The sequence below is a fragment of the Cannabis sativa genome, chromosome 6 (genome assembly GCF_029168945.1).
Source record: "Cannabis sativa cultivar Pink pepper isolate KNU-18-1 chromosome 6, ASM2916894v1, whole genome shotgun sequence".
In the NCBI taxonomy this organism is placed as follows: domain Eukaryota; kingdom Viridiplantae; phylum Streptophyta; class Magnoliopsida; order Rosales; family Cannabaceae; genus Cannabis; species Cannabis sativa.
The window spans coordinates 6,137,908-6,154,510 of record NC_083606.1 but is presented as its reverse complement, the minus strand read 5'-3'; the positions used below and the strand labels follow the sequence as shown (position 1 = coordinate 6,154,510).

General features: G+C 37.1%; 1 protein-coding gene across 1 annotated transcript; it reads left to right on the top strand.

Moving 5' to 3' along the window:
* The first annotated feature begins 2,303 nt into the window (after nt 1-2,303).
* Nucleotides 2,304-15,225, top strand: LOC115694902 (uncharacterized). The gene is made up of 12 exons (XM_061117932.1): nt 2,304-2,376; nt 2,680-2,809; nt 3,036-3,177; nt 3,274-3,331; nt 4,119-4,197; nt 4,327-4,413; nt 11,823-11,909; nt 12,047-12,199; nt 14,357-14,436; nt 14,526-14,533; nt 14,633-14,799; nt 14,925-15,225. The coding sequence occupies exons 1-12, from the start codon at nt 2,304-2,306 to the stop codon at nt 15,223-15,225; spliced, it is 1,365 nt and encodes a 454-aa protein (XP_060973915.1).
* The last annotated feature ends 1,378 nt before the right edge of the window (nt 15,226-16,603 follow it).

The following is a 16,603-nucleotide window of genomic DNA, read 5'->3' as shown; positions in this document are numbered from 1 at the left end:
ACAATTTATTTGAGCCTGATGGAGTCTGGATAGAATATCATTGCACAAAAGAAACAAAAAAAGGCAAGTTTTGGTCACCTTAGCAAATTTCCCTCTTACGAGAGACTTTTTTCAGGGGTTTCCCGTTTCAAAGAATGGAAAAGGAAGAAGTTGAAACACATTCCATCACAAAGGAGATAAACTGAACACTAAAACTATGGGCTCTAAGAATTATTTCCATTCAACTCGTTTGAAAGCCATATGCATATCAACTTTTAATCGCTATAAGACTACCTTTGCCCTTTTTCCTCTTAATTGTATTGATCACTTCCTGAGCTACGAGGGATGCATCTAGGAGTGTCATAAATCAATTCAATCTAATGATAACCGACCGCCAAATATTAGATGTTCAATTGTGATCAGATTGGATTGGAAGTTATTTTTGAATATCCAATTGGATCGGATTGGATGTTGGATGGGGTATCCAAAAATCCAATACATCTAACATCAAATCGAACTAATTAATCTTTTCATTTAACTTGGATGAGTAATTTGATTTTATGTTGTTATACGTAAAAAAGATATATGTATATGAAAATTAACATTAAAATTTTACCCTTTTTTTTTTGATTACATGGATCCAATCCAATCCAATAAATACTAGATCTAAAATATTGGATAAATCGATCCAATCCGATTTAAAAAAAAAAATACTAGGTCTAAAATATTGGATAGATCCAAATCAATACAATAGGTATACATAAAATACATCCAGTGAATAGAACTGGTCCAATCTAACTTTCAATGGATATTGTGTCGATTGGGTGACTAAAATAAAATATATCGAATCGTATGGTAAAATCTAATATCCAATATATAAATAGATCGAATTTGAATAAGCATAAAAACATTAGATGTGGTCCAATAAACAAGCCTAAATGCATCAACAATCCATCTCCATGAGATAAAAGTTGATTGAAAGGGGGAGACAATCTTATCCATAATTGGGCAAAGTCTTTGAGACAAAATTCAGGTGATAATTTTGTAAGCAAAGTTACAAATGTTAATAGATATATCTACATTGCTCAACTTTCTTTATAGATATAGTTAAAATTTAGATTGGTGTCCATCTTACCATCATGAAAAAAATATTCAATACACTTTACCACCCCATCGCAACAATGTTCCAGCATCTTCGAAAGAAGCAACTTTTCATTGGGTCCAGCCACTTATAAGGGATGCCTATCAAAGACATGAGTGGTAATTTCATCAAAAGAGGGAACATAACACAGAAATTCATTATCTTCTAGTGTAAAAATTTAATACGTCTAATGTATTACTCTACCACACTTTCACATTCTTAACTACCTTTATTTATATATATATATATATTTATTTTATATAAAATATGACTATATAACAAAATTTTTAGTTTATGAGAAATTATTAAGTGACTTTTTTTTTAAAAAAAAAAGTTCTCTATTTAAAAATAACAGTTTTTTTTTTTATTAAGATGTATTTTGATATTAATTTTAAATAAATTAATATTACTTTTAAATTTTAATCGTATAATCCTAACACGGAACACAAGCTAAGCTAAATCTAATTTTTAAATATGAATTTCTCATCCCCTAGAATCCATATGCGATTACAACTCTAGAATTCCCTAAAGTATTTTCAATCGATTGAAATTGACTTTCTATCTCCTTAAGCAAAATCGATTCTTGAAGTCGACTTTCAATTCTCATATTGCAACCAAGCTTCTCCAATGAAATCACAGGAATGCTCAGTTCATTCCTGGAAAAAATTGTTAGATCACCCTTCTCTTTATCTCCATTACCAATCTTCAAAAATTCTCCTTAAAATAACTAACCCCAAGAGCTTGAGGAGTTCGATAATTATTAGTCTTCCAATCATGATCATTGATTTCCAAATCAAGATCTCTGTAGTTCTCGTCACTATCATTGTTCCTCCATAGCCTTTTGGAAATCCATGTACCAAATCCAAACTATCCCCTTCACTCGAACTCGAATCTCCGTACCACTGGTCCAATACGATCAAATACCTCTTCCTCAATTCTTGGCGAAGAGCACAAATGAGCCCTTTTAGGCCGTGATTCTCTACCACCAACTCATTCACCTCTTCTCCCACTCCGAGCGAGGATAAGATCTGTTTGGCTATCGCTCTCTTGCGGCTCTTTCTGTATTTCATCTGACGGTGTGGGCATGGAGACCCAAACCCTTGGTAAGAATCTTTTTTTCACCTTTTCGTTGTCAAAAACTATAGTGTAGAGTGACGTTTTGCCGATTCCTTTTGTTTTTACAATGGCGATCGCCTTGAACTCGTCATCTTCGTCACTCTTTTGTTGGACAACCAACCTCTCCAGCGTCGCCAAGTGTTCTTCGAACCCATGAATTATTTTTGGCTCAACAAAGCGCTCCATAGTAGAAGTGGTTCATCGCTGGGAAATATCAGCGTTCAGCGATGAATTGGCACCCCCGTTGGGTTGAGGATTTACATTCCCGTTTTGAGATAGTGCAGATTCGAGCTCTGCCTTAATTTTGTTTAGCTTGATCCTGATGTTGATGTAAAGAAAGTGAATGGTGGGTTTTTTTATTGATAGAATCTGGCATTCAGTTAACAAATCGTTAAGGATATTAAGCTTTTCTTTAAATGAAGACTGACCCTGTTTTCTCACAGGTTGGGTTGAGCTGAGGCTGAGAAGTTTTTCAAGAGAATTACGTATTTGTCAGAATTTGCTGTGCATCGGGATTTTGGAACTGTTACTACTCTCCTTTCCATCGAGGTTCCTTTTGAGTTTATCCAACAGGTACTCTTCGATAACCCCTTCCATGAAAATATGAAACACCAAACACTTCAACAACCTCTCCTTTATCTAGAACTTCACTGAGAATAGATTTAGACTAAATAGTAGTAGCAGTGGAGCCATTAGACAATGTATAATGGCTTAAAGAAGCAAAAACTTGTGATTAGGTAACTCTTCTTTTATTCTGTGGATTTGTTTATATATTATTATTTGTCTTTTTATGTAATAGAGTGCCTTATAATCTGAAATCTCTGTCAACTGGCAGCTTCTCTGATTCAGTTAGACGCCACTCCTCTGTTTTACAATGGAATCTTGATGTTGCTACTCAGCTTGTTGTTGCATCAGATGAGGATGGTTCACCAGCTTTAAAGGTATTGACTTTGTAGTCTCTTTTAAGATAAATATAATCTCCCAACACACACACACACATTCATACACACTTACTATATTGCTTTACTTTTAAACAGCTTTGGGATATGCAAAATATAATGTCACCAGTTAGAGAGTTTGTTGGGCACACCAAAGGTAACAAGATATCATTTTCAATTTATAATCCTTGAATTTTTACTAATGCTAAAGGCTAGGCGTAATTGTAATGTTGTAATACCCAGAATTAAGAAAAGGATTAGCAAAACCCTAATTAGATAATTATGAGTTAATTGAGGAATTATATTATTATATAGTTCAATATATGTGAAATTATATGAAATTTAACATGTTAAAGACCCCGTTGGTGAGCCAGGGGCATTTTGGTAATTATGACCCGAGAAGGGTAAATTGTTGAGATTAATGTAATTACGTGCTTAATAGAACTATATTATTATATAGTATGCCTGTGTTGTCTTTTCAGGTGTGTTCTGACAGGTTGGCGCGGTATAGTCACACCCGGGAATTTCGGGCCGAACCGGGTTCGGGCCCGAAATGTAAATTGAATTAATTATTTGGCATTTTATTTGACATGTGATAATCTGAAATTTATTTGGCAATATTTGAATGTGAAATGGCATTTATGCCCTTGAAAGTGAATAGGTATGTTTTATAAGCCCTAGGGGTAAAATGGTCATTTGACCATATTTGGATTATATTTGATTAAAAGTGATTTTTAAGAAAAAGGATTGATTTTCTGGTTTGTTCACCCTCTCACCCGAACCCTCTCACCCTCTCTTACCCTTTTAATGTTTTCAACTTGATTTGTCAAATTAAAGCTTAAATTGTTGAGGGAAAAAGCTTGCTTTTGGCTTGAGTTTGGAGGAAAGACCAATTGCTCTTATTTTATTGTGAATTGAGGTAACTTTTTATGATTTTAATCTAGTTTTGGTTGCTGAAATATTATGTTTGAAAAGCATAATTTTGGTGTTGATGATGATGGGTTGCATGTTGAGTAATTTGATGTTAATCTTGTGGAATTGGGTTTCTATTGGTTGTATGCTTTGTTGTTGAGCTTGGGCAGAAATTTAATGGTATTTTTAGGTTGGATTTTCATGCTTAATGTGGTGTTATGCTGCTGGTTTTTTTGTTAGGATTGTGTTGGGTGAGTTCATGCCCTTGAACATGAAGTTTGATGAGTTTGAGCATGATTTTGCTATGTTTCTCAATCTGGATTTTTGGTAATCTTGTGAGGATTTAGATGCATGTAATGTGTTAATTGAGTACCTGTTATATGCTAGTAATCCTATATGTTAATCTGTATGTTTGGTTGAGAAATTGGAGTGAAAAGATTGGGTTTGGGGCTGAAAATTCGAAGGTTTGCTGCTGGTTTTCTGGGTTCTGCACCCAGATGCCGCGGCATGCTCTGGAGCATGCCGCGGCCCGCTCCTTTGAGTGAACCTGGGAATTTTTCCCAGGTGTCGCGGCATGGTCTGGAGCATGCCACGGCCTGCCCTCGTGTTTTTGGGCAGTTTGTGTTGAATTTTCAAAAATGCATAACTTTGTGATCCGAACTCCGATTCGGGAGTTCTCTATATCGTTGGAAAGCTCGTTCCAAGCCCTGTATGATTATCTGAGTTATAAATGCCATGCTTGAATTTTATGAGTTGAAAATCAGGGGTTAACCCTAAGTGTGAATTATCCCGGATTTGTGTGACTAGGATTACCAGCACTTGATCAGGAGCACCCGGGGATTCGGAATCTCCTTTTATAGCTGGACAACAGGTAAGACAGTACTTTGCACGTAGAGTATGCGCAGTGGCGCTTATGTGAATATGATATGCATGAATGTTTAGTAACCGGGATTAGGGTTATTACCCTAATAGGAACGGTTTGTTAGCCTAGGGTTATTACCCTAGTGAAATATATGTATAAATGCTATGCCATGTTGGATAAATGCATATATTGAGATTACGAATTATGCGCTTAAGGCATAATTAAGCTAGACTAGGTAAGTTGGTACCTTGAGTTAATTTTAATGCGATCTAGGGTTATTACCCTAGAATATTAAGAATCCAGTGAAAGCATGAGTTAGGGTTAACATTCTTAGTAAATGTTATCTGAGTATATAGAAGTGTATTATATGAGTGATTACTTGTTTGTAAGTTAGGGTTATTACCCTAAGATTATATATGTTGTAGTAAATGTTGAATACACGCATGTATGTTATAAGTTATGTGAATGAGACATAACTGGGTTAGACCTGGTATATATCACCAGGATAAACCATTGAAAGAACGTAATGTATGGATTACGTATATATATAAGAATAGGGTTATGCGAGCAAGGCATAACCAGGTTAGGCTCGGTAAGCAAAACCGAGGTAAACCCTACTAAGGCCTTATCGTATATAGACGTGTGAGAGCAACACGTAGGTCTACGCCACGTAGACATAAATAAGCATGTGAGCGTAACATGCAGGTCTACAGTAGATAGACCAATGGTGCAGTGGGCACCATCAGTCATGTGTTATACATATTAAGATTAAGGGTTATGCGTTCAAGGCATAATCAAGTTGGACTCGGTAATCAGAACCGAGATGAACTATTCTAGGGCCTTATTGTAACTAGACGTGTGAGAGCAACACGTAGGTCTACGCCACGTAGATATAAAGATATGTGTGAGTGCAACACATAGGTCTACGCCACGTAGACATAAATAGGCATGTGAGTGTGACATGCAGGTCTGTGACACACAGACATATATAAATGGCATCATTGTTTAAACAGTATGATGAGCATATTATTATTGTTATGTTATATACTGTCTTGCTGGGCTTGGCTCACAGGTGCTCTACTGTGCAGGAAAGGGTAAGACATTAGCTGATCAACCATGAGTTTCAGGAGCAGGGCGAGGAATGTACATGTTCATGCCACTTCAGACCAAGCGGGTTATGGGTCTAGCAGTGTTGACTTTTGTATTCTGTTTTGCCGCTTAGGTCGGCTAGTAAGAAGGAACTTGTAATAGTTTTGTAAATATTTTTGGGATCCCAACTATGTTTGAAAAGTTTAAATATATTACAAGTTTATTTTCAGTCTGTTTAATATAAAGTTTAAATTCTGCGCTGTTTTTAATTAGTAATCCCAGTTAGGGGATTAGGGTTTCATAATCATTTTGGGTAGCGTGCCTAATTATTTAGGGCGTTACAATTTGGTATCAGAGCGCCAAGGTTTTTAAACTTCCTGTAGACCGGCCGAACATGTACATTCGTCGTCAGAGATAAGCTCGACTCATGGTGCAGTAAGTATTGAGAGTAAATACTTGACTGTATGTGTGATCATCTGTTTACCGCTTTCCATTTTAGGCAGTATGCAAGCATCTAGAGTATGTATGTGATATGTGACGCCATGCTTTAAATGTTATATGATTAAGTGAATATTTATATGGGGTAAATAGATGAGTTAGGGTTTAAGGCAATAAGTGCGTAAGAATGGGATTGGTGCCTGACTCGCTGGGGTTGTTGATTATTGGGTTATTTGTAGAATGGACCCTCTTTAATCATCCAGACCATAGGGCGAGCTTGTAGAGCATGGTGTAGACCAAACCAATCCACCGGCACCGCCTCCACCTCCGCAGAATCTGGGGGGGATAATGCGAGGGTTGGCAATGCTAATCCTCCTGCTAATTGGTAGCAGATGTTTCATGAAATGCGAAGTGTCATACTTCGTCAAGAAGAAGAGTTACAACGTTTGAGGCAACAAGCTGTTCCAGCTAATCAAGGGTTACCACCAGCTCCTGTGCCAGTGGTGGGTAGCCAAGGGTTTGTTATGCCGCATCGGGACTCTGTGTTTGAGCGGTTTGTGAAGTTGCAACCTCCGGTTTTTCTGGGAGGTATCGACATTATTAAGGCCGATCAGTGGATGAGCACTGTTACCCGGATCCTCGATAATATAGGGGTGACGGGAACTGAGAGGGTAAATTGTGCGGCCTTTATGTTTCAAGATCATGCCCGCGTCTGGTGGGACATAGTGAATCAAACCCGAGATGTCAGTGTGATGACATGGGATGAGTTTAAGAAACTTTTTGAAGAAAAGTTTTATAATGTGGCTGTACGGACTTCACACCAGGAAGACTTTGTGAAGTTGACTCAAGGGAAGATGTCGGTGGCTGAATATACTCTGGAATTTGACCGATTATCTAAATTTGCTAGTGATTTGGTGCCTACCGATTTTACCAGAAAACAAAAGTATGTTCGAGGACTGAATGCTACAATCAGTCGAGACTTGAAAATTACCACATCCCATGACACCCTGTATAAGAGGGTAGGGGTGGGCATCCGATCCAATCCAACCTTTTTTTCTTCATCCGATCCAATCCAATTAGTAATTGGATTTGGAAAATCATCATCCGATCCAATCCAATTAGAACTCAAAATCCAATCCAATCCAATCCAATTACTAATTGGATTGGATCGGTTTTTTAATTGGATATCCAATTACACACCTAAATTTCAATATTAGCTTAAAAATATAAAAAAAAATACGTAAAAAACTAAGTATTACTTTTTATTTAAGTTTAATACTTCATAAATATACTATTCTTACAAGTGTATTGTAGCTAAAAGTTTTAAATAATTAAAACAATAACATTTCTAAGTAATAAAATAGAATAAAACATCATAAAAATAAATACACTAAACAATCAAGTGTTACAAATTTAACATACAAAAAAATCTAATAAAAATATAATAAATATTTATTATATTTTTCAATATTTTTTATTATATAAATAATTTTTTAATATATATAAATGTAATTGGATTGGATTGATTTTTAATTGGATTTTGAGATTGACATCCAATAACCGATCCAATCCAATTAGAATCCAACTTTTAACATCCAATCCAATCCAATTGTAATTGGATATCCAACTTTTTGTAATTGGATTGGATTGGATCGGTTCGATTCAATTGGATTGGATTGGATGATGCCCACCCCTATAAGAGGGTGGTAGATTTGGCCTTAATTGCTGAAGAGGCTGAGCAGCAAGTGATGAAAGAGCAGGCTGTAAACGATGCCGCCATGGCATCAAACCCTCCTGCTGGTGGTAATTTCAGTAAGGGGATCGACAGTAGCAACCCTGAGCACAAGCGGAAGGCTGAGGCTTCCGGAGCTTCAGGAGGTAATAGAAAGCTTCGGGGAAATTAAGGTGGTCGTCAAGGTCACAGATTCTTTTTCAGATCATATCTAGAGTATTCAAAATGCAAGAATACCATCAGGGTGAATGACGGGCCAAGGATGCATACTATATTTGATATGGACTACATGAATCAGATGTTCCAGGATCACTTGAATCGATGTGTAATCATGTTTATCAATGACATCTTGGTGTATTTTGAATTAGAAGAAAAGTATGAATTGCATCTCAGAGCGGTTTTGCAAAGGTTGCAGGATCACAAGCTTTATGCTAAATTCAAAAAGTGTGAATTCTGGTTATCTCGTGTCTCATCTTGGGGCACATAGTGGATAAAGATGGGATCATGGTGGATCCGGCCAAGATTGAAGCTGTTCGGGATTGGCCAGCACCGAAATCAGCTACAGAGGTTAGAAGTTTTCTGGGTTTGGCTGGTTATTACCGTCGGTTCGTTGAGGGTTTTTCTAAAATTGCTGTACCCTTAACGGAACTGACTCGAAAGAATCAGAAATTTGTTTGGACTGATCGATGTGAGAAAAGTTTTCTGGAGTTAAAGCAACGCTTGATTACCGCTCATGTGCTAACTCTTCCTTCAGATAAGGAAAAGTTTGTGGTATATTGTGATGCCTCGAGACAGGGTCTCGGCTGTGTGCTTATGCAGGCAGGGAGGGTAATAGCTTATGCTTCTCGGCAGTTAAAGGAGTACGAGCAGAGGTACCCTACTCACGATTTAGAACTCGCAACAGTGGTATTTGCGCTAAAGATTTGGCGGAATTACCTTTATGGCGAGAAATGTGAGATATACACTGATCACAAAAGTCTGAAGTATTTCTTTACCCAGAAAGACTTGAATATGAGACAGAGGCGTTGGCTAGAACTGGTGAAAGATTATGATTGTGAGATTCTTTATCACCCTGGTAAAGCCAATGTAGTTGCTGATGCCCTGAGTAGAAAAGGTCAGAGTCAGCTGAGTTCTATGAAGCAAATCTCTCAATAACTGGCAAATGAAATGACTCGAGCTCAAATTGAGTTGGTTGTGGGGCAATTGGCTAATATTACCCTGCAATCCACTCTTCTCGAGAGAATTTAAAGAAGCGCAAAAGCAGGATTCAGAATTGATAAAAACCCGAGCTAGGGTTTCGGCCGGGAAGGCTAGTGATTTTTCAGTGGATGAAACGGGAATGTTGAGATTTGGGAATCGAATTTGTGTGCCTATGGATGAGAACATCAAGAAAGAGATCATGGATGAGTCTCACACGACTCCTTATTCAGTTCATTCAGGGTCGACAGAGATGTACCAAGACCTAAAAGCCATGTTTTGGTGGCCAAGTATGAAGAATGACATCGCTGAATATGTTGCAAAGTGCCTTACGTGTCAGCAAGTGAAGGCTGAACACCAGCGACCTGCAGGGTTGCTGCAACCGTTGAAAATACCATAATGGAAATGGGAAGATATAGCTATGGATTTCGTGGTAGGTATGCCTAGAACCACGGGACAGTTTGACTCTGTGTGGGTCATAGTGGACAGATTTACAAAGTCTGCTCACTTTTTACCTGTTCGGACGAACTTCTCCATTGATCAGTATGCTGAGTTATATGTTACAGAAATTGTTCGTCTGCATGGTGTCCCAAAGTCCATTGTATCGGATAGAGATCCGAAGTTTACATCAAGATTCAGGGAAAGTCTGCATCGAGCTATGGGAACTCAGTTAAAGTTCAGCACAGCTTTTCATCCTCAGACGGATGGACAATCAAAGAGGACCATTCAGATTTTAGAAGACATGCTACGGGCATGCGTGCTTGACTTTGAAGGATCATGGGTAAAGTACCTTCCCCTGATCGAGTTTTCTTATAATAACAGCTATCAGGCAACAATCGGGATGGCTCCTTATGAACTTTTGTATGGAAGGAAATCTAGATCGCCCATTCACTGGGATGAAGTGGGTGAAAGAAAGTTCTTGGGTCCCGGAGCTGTTCAGAAAACAAGTGAGGCAGTTGACAAAATTAGAGCGCGAATGCTCGCGGCTCAGAGTAGGCAAAAAAGTTATGCCGATCCAAAGCGTCGAGACATTGATTTTCAGGTCGGAGACATGGTATTTCTCAGAATATCTCCGATGAAAGGCATCAAACGCTTTGGGAAGAAAGGAAAACTTAGCCCGAGGTTCATTGGACCTTTTGAAATCCTTGAAAGGATAGGGCAAGTGGCGTACAGATTGGCTATGCCCCAAGCGCTGGCAGCTGTACATAATGTGTTTCATGTTTCAATGCTTCGGAAGTATGTCTCAGACTCGTCCCATGTTCTGAGTTATGAAGCGTTGGAACTACAACTGGATTTATCATACGAGGAACAACCAGTGCAGATACTTGATAGAAGAGAGAAAGTCTTGAGAAGCAAGACTGTGGCACTGGTGAAAGTACTGTCGAAGAACAGTAAAATAGAAGAGGCAACCTGGGAGCTCGAGACGGATATGCAGCAGAAATATCTGGAGTTGTTCAGGTAAATTTCGGGACGAAATTTCTATAAGGAGGGGGTAATTGTAATACCCAGAATTAAGAAAAGGATTAGCAAAACCCTAATTAGATAATTATGAGTTAATTGAGGAATTATATTATTATATAGTTCAATATATGTGAAATTATATGAAATTTAACATGTTAAAGACCCCGTTGGTGAGCCAGGGGCATTTTGGTAATTATGACCCGAGAAGGGTAAATTGTTGAGATTAATGTAATTACGTGCTTAATAGAACTATATTATTATATAGTATGCCTGTGTTGTCTTTTCAGGTGTGTTCTGACAGGTTGGCGCGGTATAGTCACACCCGGGAATTTCGGGCCGAACCAGGTTCGGGCCCGAAATGTAAATTGAATTAATTATTTGGCATTTTATTTGACATGTGATAATCTGAAATTTATTTGGCAATATTTGAATGTGAAATGGCATTTATGCCCTTGAAAGTGAATAGGTATGTTTTATAAGCCCTATGGGTAAAATGGTCATTTGACCATATTTGGATTATATTTGATTAAAAGTGATTTTTAAGAAAAATGATTGATTTTCTGGTTTGTTCACCCTCTCACCCGAACCCTCTCACCCTCTCTTACCCTTTTAATGTTTTCAACTTGATTTGTCAAATTAAAGCTTAAATTGTTGAGGGAAAAAGCTTGCTTTTGGCTTGAGTTTGGAGGAAAGACCAATTGCTCTTATTTTATTGTGAATTGAGGTAACTTTTTATGATTTTAATCTAGTTTTGGTTGCTGAAATATTATGTTTGAAAAGCATAATTTTTGTGTTGATGATGATGGGTTGCATGTTGAGTAATTTGATGTTAATCTTGTGGAATTGGGTTTCTATTGGTTGTATGCTTTGTTGTTGAGCTTGGGCAGAAGTTTAATGGTATTTTTAGGTTGGATTTTCATGCTTAATGTGGTGTTATGCTGCTGGTTTTTTTTTTAGGATTGTGTTGGGTGAGCTCATGCCCTTGAACATGAAGTTTGATGAGTTTGAGCATGATTTTGCTATGTTTCTCAATCTGGATTTTTGGTAATCTTATGAGGATTTAGATGCATGTAATGTGTTAATTGAGTACCTGTTATATGCTAGTAATCCTATATGTTAATCTGTATGTTTGGTTGAGAAATTGGAGTGAAAAGATTGGGTTTTGGGCTGAAAATTCGAAGGTTTGCTGCTGGTTTTCTGGGTTCTGCACACAGATGCCGCGGCATGCTCTGGAGCATGCCGCGGCCCGCTCCTTTGAGTGAACCTGGGAATTTTTCCCAGGTGTCGCGGCATGGTCTGGAGCATGCCACGGCCCGCCCTCGTGTTTTTGGGCAGTTTGTGTTGAATTTTCAAAAATGCATAACTTTGTGATCCGAACTCCGATTCGGGAGTTCTCTATATCGTTGGAAAGCTCGTTCCGAGCCCTGTATGATTATCTGAGTTATAAATGCCATGCTTGAATTTTATGAGTTGAAAATCAGGGGTTAACCCTAAGTGTGAATTATCCCGGATTTGTGTGACTAGGATTACCGGCACCTGATCAGGAGCACCCGGGGATTCGGAATCTCCTTTTATAGCTGGACAACAGGTAAGACAGTAGTTTGCACGTAGAGTATGCACAGTGGCGCTTATGTGAATATGATATGCATGAATGTTTAGTAACCGGGATTAGGGTTATTACCCTAATAGGAACGGTTTGTTAGCCTAGGGTTATTACCCTAGTGAAATATATGTATAAATGCTATGCCATGTTGGATAAATGCATATATTGAGATTACGAATTATGCGCTTAAGGCATAATTAAGCTAGACTCGGTAAGTTGGTACCTTGAGTTAATTTTAATGCGATCTAGGGTTATTACCCTAGAATATTAAGAATCCAGTGAAAGCATGAGTTAGGGTTAACATTCTTAGTAAATGTTATCTGAGTATATAGAAGTGTATTATATGAGTGATTACTTGTTTGTAAGTTAGGGTTATTACCCTAAGATTATATATGTTGTAGTAAATGTTGAATACACGCATGTATGTTATAAGTTATGTGAATGAGACATAACTGGGTTAGACTTGGTATATATCACCAGGATAAACCATTGAAAGAACGTAATGTATGGATTACGTATATATATAAGAATAGGGTTATGCGAGCAAGGCATAACCAGGTTAGGCTCGGTAAGCAAAACTGAGGTAAACCCTACTAAGGCCTTATCGTATATAGACGTGTGAGAGCAACACGTAGGTCTACGCCACGTAGACATAAATAGGCATGTGAGCGTAACATGCAGGTCTACAGTAGATAGACCAATGGTGCAGTGGGCACCATCAGTCATGTGTTATACATATTAAGATTAAGGGTTATACGTTCAAGGCATAATCAAGTTGGACTCGGTAATCAGAACTGAGATGAACTATTCTAGGGCCTTATTGTAACTAGACGTGTGAGAGCAACACGTAGGTCTACGCCACGTAGATATAAAGAGATGTGTGAGTGCAACACATAGGTCTACGCCACATAGACATAAATAGGCATGTGAGTGTGACATGCAGGTCTGTGACACACAGACATATATAAATGGCATCATTGTTTAAACAGTATGATGAGCATATTATTATTGTTATGTTATATACTGTCTTGCTGGGCTTGGCTCACAGGTGCTCTACTGTGCAGGAAAGGGTAAGACATTAGCTGATCAACCATGAGTTTCAGGAGCAGGGCGAGGAATGTACATGTTCATGCCACTTCAGACCAAGCGGGTTATGGGTCTAGCAGTGTTGACTTTTGTATTCTGTTTTGCCGCTTAGGTCGGCTAGTAAGAAGGAACTTGTAATAGTTTTGTAAATATTTTTGGGATTCCAACTATGTTTGAAAAGTTTAAATATATTACAAGTTTATTTTCAGTCTGTTTAATATAAAGTTTAAATTCTGCGCTGTTTTTAATTAGTAATCCCAGTTAGGGGATTAGGGTTTCATAATCATTTTGGGTAGCGTGCCTAATTATTTAGGGCGTTACAAATGTCGTGGTGTCTGAATGATAATTCCTATTTGCTTTAATATATAATGTTGTGTAATTGCAATATCGTGGATAGGTAGTTTTTTCCAAGAGGACTTTGGCTTTGAACATTATATGTTATATAGAGGTCTTCTCAATACCAGTAAACTTGCTATGTAATGATATGTGGGTCTACCTTTCCTATTAATATCAAAATATTTTATTTTCAGAAATTTATGGACTCTCTATTTTCAATCCAAACTTGGACTGAAAGAGCTCATAGAAGAAACCCAAGATGTAAACTACAAGGAACTTAGTGACCTATTTCTTCTCTCAGATCAAAGAAAATATACTTTTTCCTATAAGATTTATGTTAAGAAAAGACATCATGTACATGCATACTATTTCATGTCTTTCACTTTATCTTTATGCACTCTCACATATAATTCATTCACATTCATACATTCATATTTGCTCTTGAAATTATACATTAAAAATTCAGAACAGTTCACAAAACAGAATTGATGTACCTGAAGCAAAACCTTGTACCTATATCAATATCTGATATGGTTGTTCTCATAGGTAAAAGTTAGTATTACCTTTTATTTTTTATTAGTTTTAATAGCAGGAAATAAATATATTATCTATTTTATCAATATATGATTTTTCAGTTTATAAGGCAATATATGATTTTTCAAAATACCATTTTTTTATTATGCATTTCACTTCATGGAATGACACCATCATGTTATGTTATCTTGCTTTTTTTTTTTTTCAGGGTGTTCTACCAGATGGGAAGGTTGTTGCAGTAAAAATGCTTTTCTTCAATACAAGACAATGGGTGGATCATTTCTTCAATGAAGTGAATTTGATAAGCGGAATTCTACACAAAAATCTGGTGGAGCTGCTGGGATGCAACATTACAGGCCCTGAGAGTCTTCTTCTGTATGAATATGTAATAACTTATCTGGTGGTACTAAATTCTCTTAAAGCTGAACTTTTTCAATGTTGAAGCAAAATGATCTTTTCTATTCATTTTATTTACTTATCCTTTGTTTGTTACAACTTAGGTGGGAGTCGAGGTATAAGATCATATTGGGTGTAGCTGCTGAGGGTCTTGCTTATCTTCATGAAGAATCAAATTTGAGAATCATTCACAGAGATATAAAACTAAACAACATTATGCTTGATGAAGATTTGACAAGAAAAATAACTGACTTTGGAGTAGCTAGATTATTCCCAGAAGATAAAACTCACATCAGCACCGCCATTGCTGGCACCCTTTCTAACGAATACTATTCTTCTAAGCCCGAATCTAACACACAATCCTATGGGAACAACATGACAGAAAGTTGGGTTGAACCAAGATGAGATGAACATTTTTAAGTGTATCACCTTTTAATAAAATAGAAAATACCTAGCATAAAATTTAGTATACGTGCCTCGCACGTAGCTTTTTACTAGTATATTAGAAATAAGTTTAAGAAATAGAAAACATATATATAAATTTGAGATATTGGCGGCTAAACCATTCAAATTTCTAAGTTTGTTACAGTTAACCACAAAAACTGAAATTTTAGAGGCATAACTACCTAAACCCTAGTTCTGTTTTGCTCTGTACCCTTCCGTCCAAAAATCACAGTTAAGTGCCACGGTGGACTGCCTACGTGTACACAAGAATAAACGTGGCAAAATTTTAGTGGTCCACGCTTTCTAGCTATCCCTTTCTCTTTCCCTCTCTATCTCTCTTCACTCTTTCTTCCCATCCTTTCCATCCATTCTTGCTGCTGAGATCTTCTTCCATCTCTTTTTGCCTCTAGTATCATAATCGAGTCTGTTCTCTTTTGGGTTTTTTTTTCTATTTCTGTTTGTTTGGTGAGAGAAAGAAAATTCTGGGAAGGGGAAAAGAAAGAATCATAAGATGTGGGTAAGGTGGAGAGGGTCAGGTTTCAGCAAGGACGGTTCTGCTCTTCAACTCACCGCCATCGATGGCCGCCGAGCTTTCGTGATTGTCCCTAATGACCTTGACCTTATTGACATCTTGGCCACGAACAGGGTTATATATCGATCTCCGAGGGCGATTCGGGTTAGGTTGTTTCTGAGAAGAAGTAAGAATGGCAGAAGAAGAAGAAGGGTTAAGGGGTTCTGTCGAGAAGAAAGAGAAACAGAAAGAGAAAGAAAAAGAAAAGAAAAAGAGGAAAAAAAAAAGATTTTTTTTATTTTTATAATTTTTTTTTAATTTTTAAATTATTTTAAGTATATTTAAAATTAAAATTACGTGGACCACTAAAATTTTGCCACGTGTACTCTTGTGTACACGTAGGTAGTCTACCGTTGCACTCAACTGTAATTTTTGGACGGGAGGGGTATAGAGCAAAACGGAATCAGGGTTTAGGTAGTTATGCCGCCCGGTTTTTGTGGTTAACTGTAACAAACCTAAAAGTTTAGGTGGTTTAGCAGCCAATATCCCTATAAATTTTGAAAATAATTTTGTGCAAAGGAAATTTCGGGATAGTGGGTATATTGCAAACGTATTTTAATTTGGTCCAAAAATATATATTGTAAAAGAAACCAAGGATTATCATCCTTTTGTGAGAAAAATAAATTACAACCAAACTTTTTTTTCAAGTTTAATTTTTAAGCATTTGGTGAATTTGTTTTACAAAGTTTAATAATATATATTCGGGTAAATATTATTTTGTATTCTGTATTTTGTAAAAATTATTAATTGGACCCTCTGTTTTGTTAA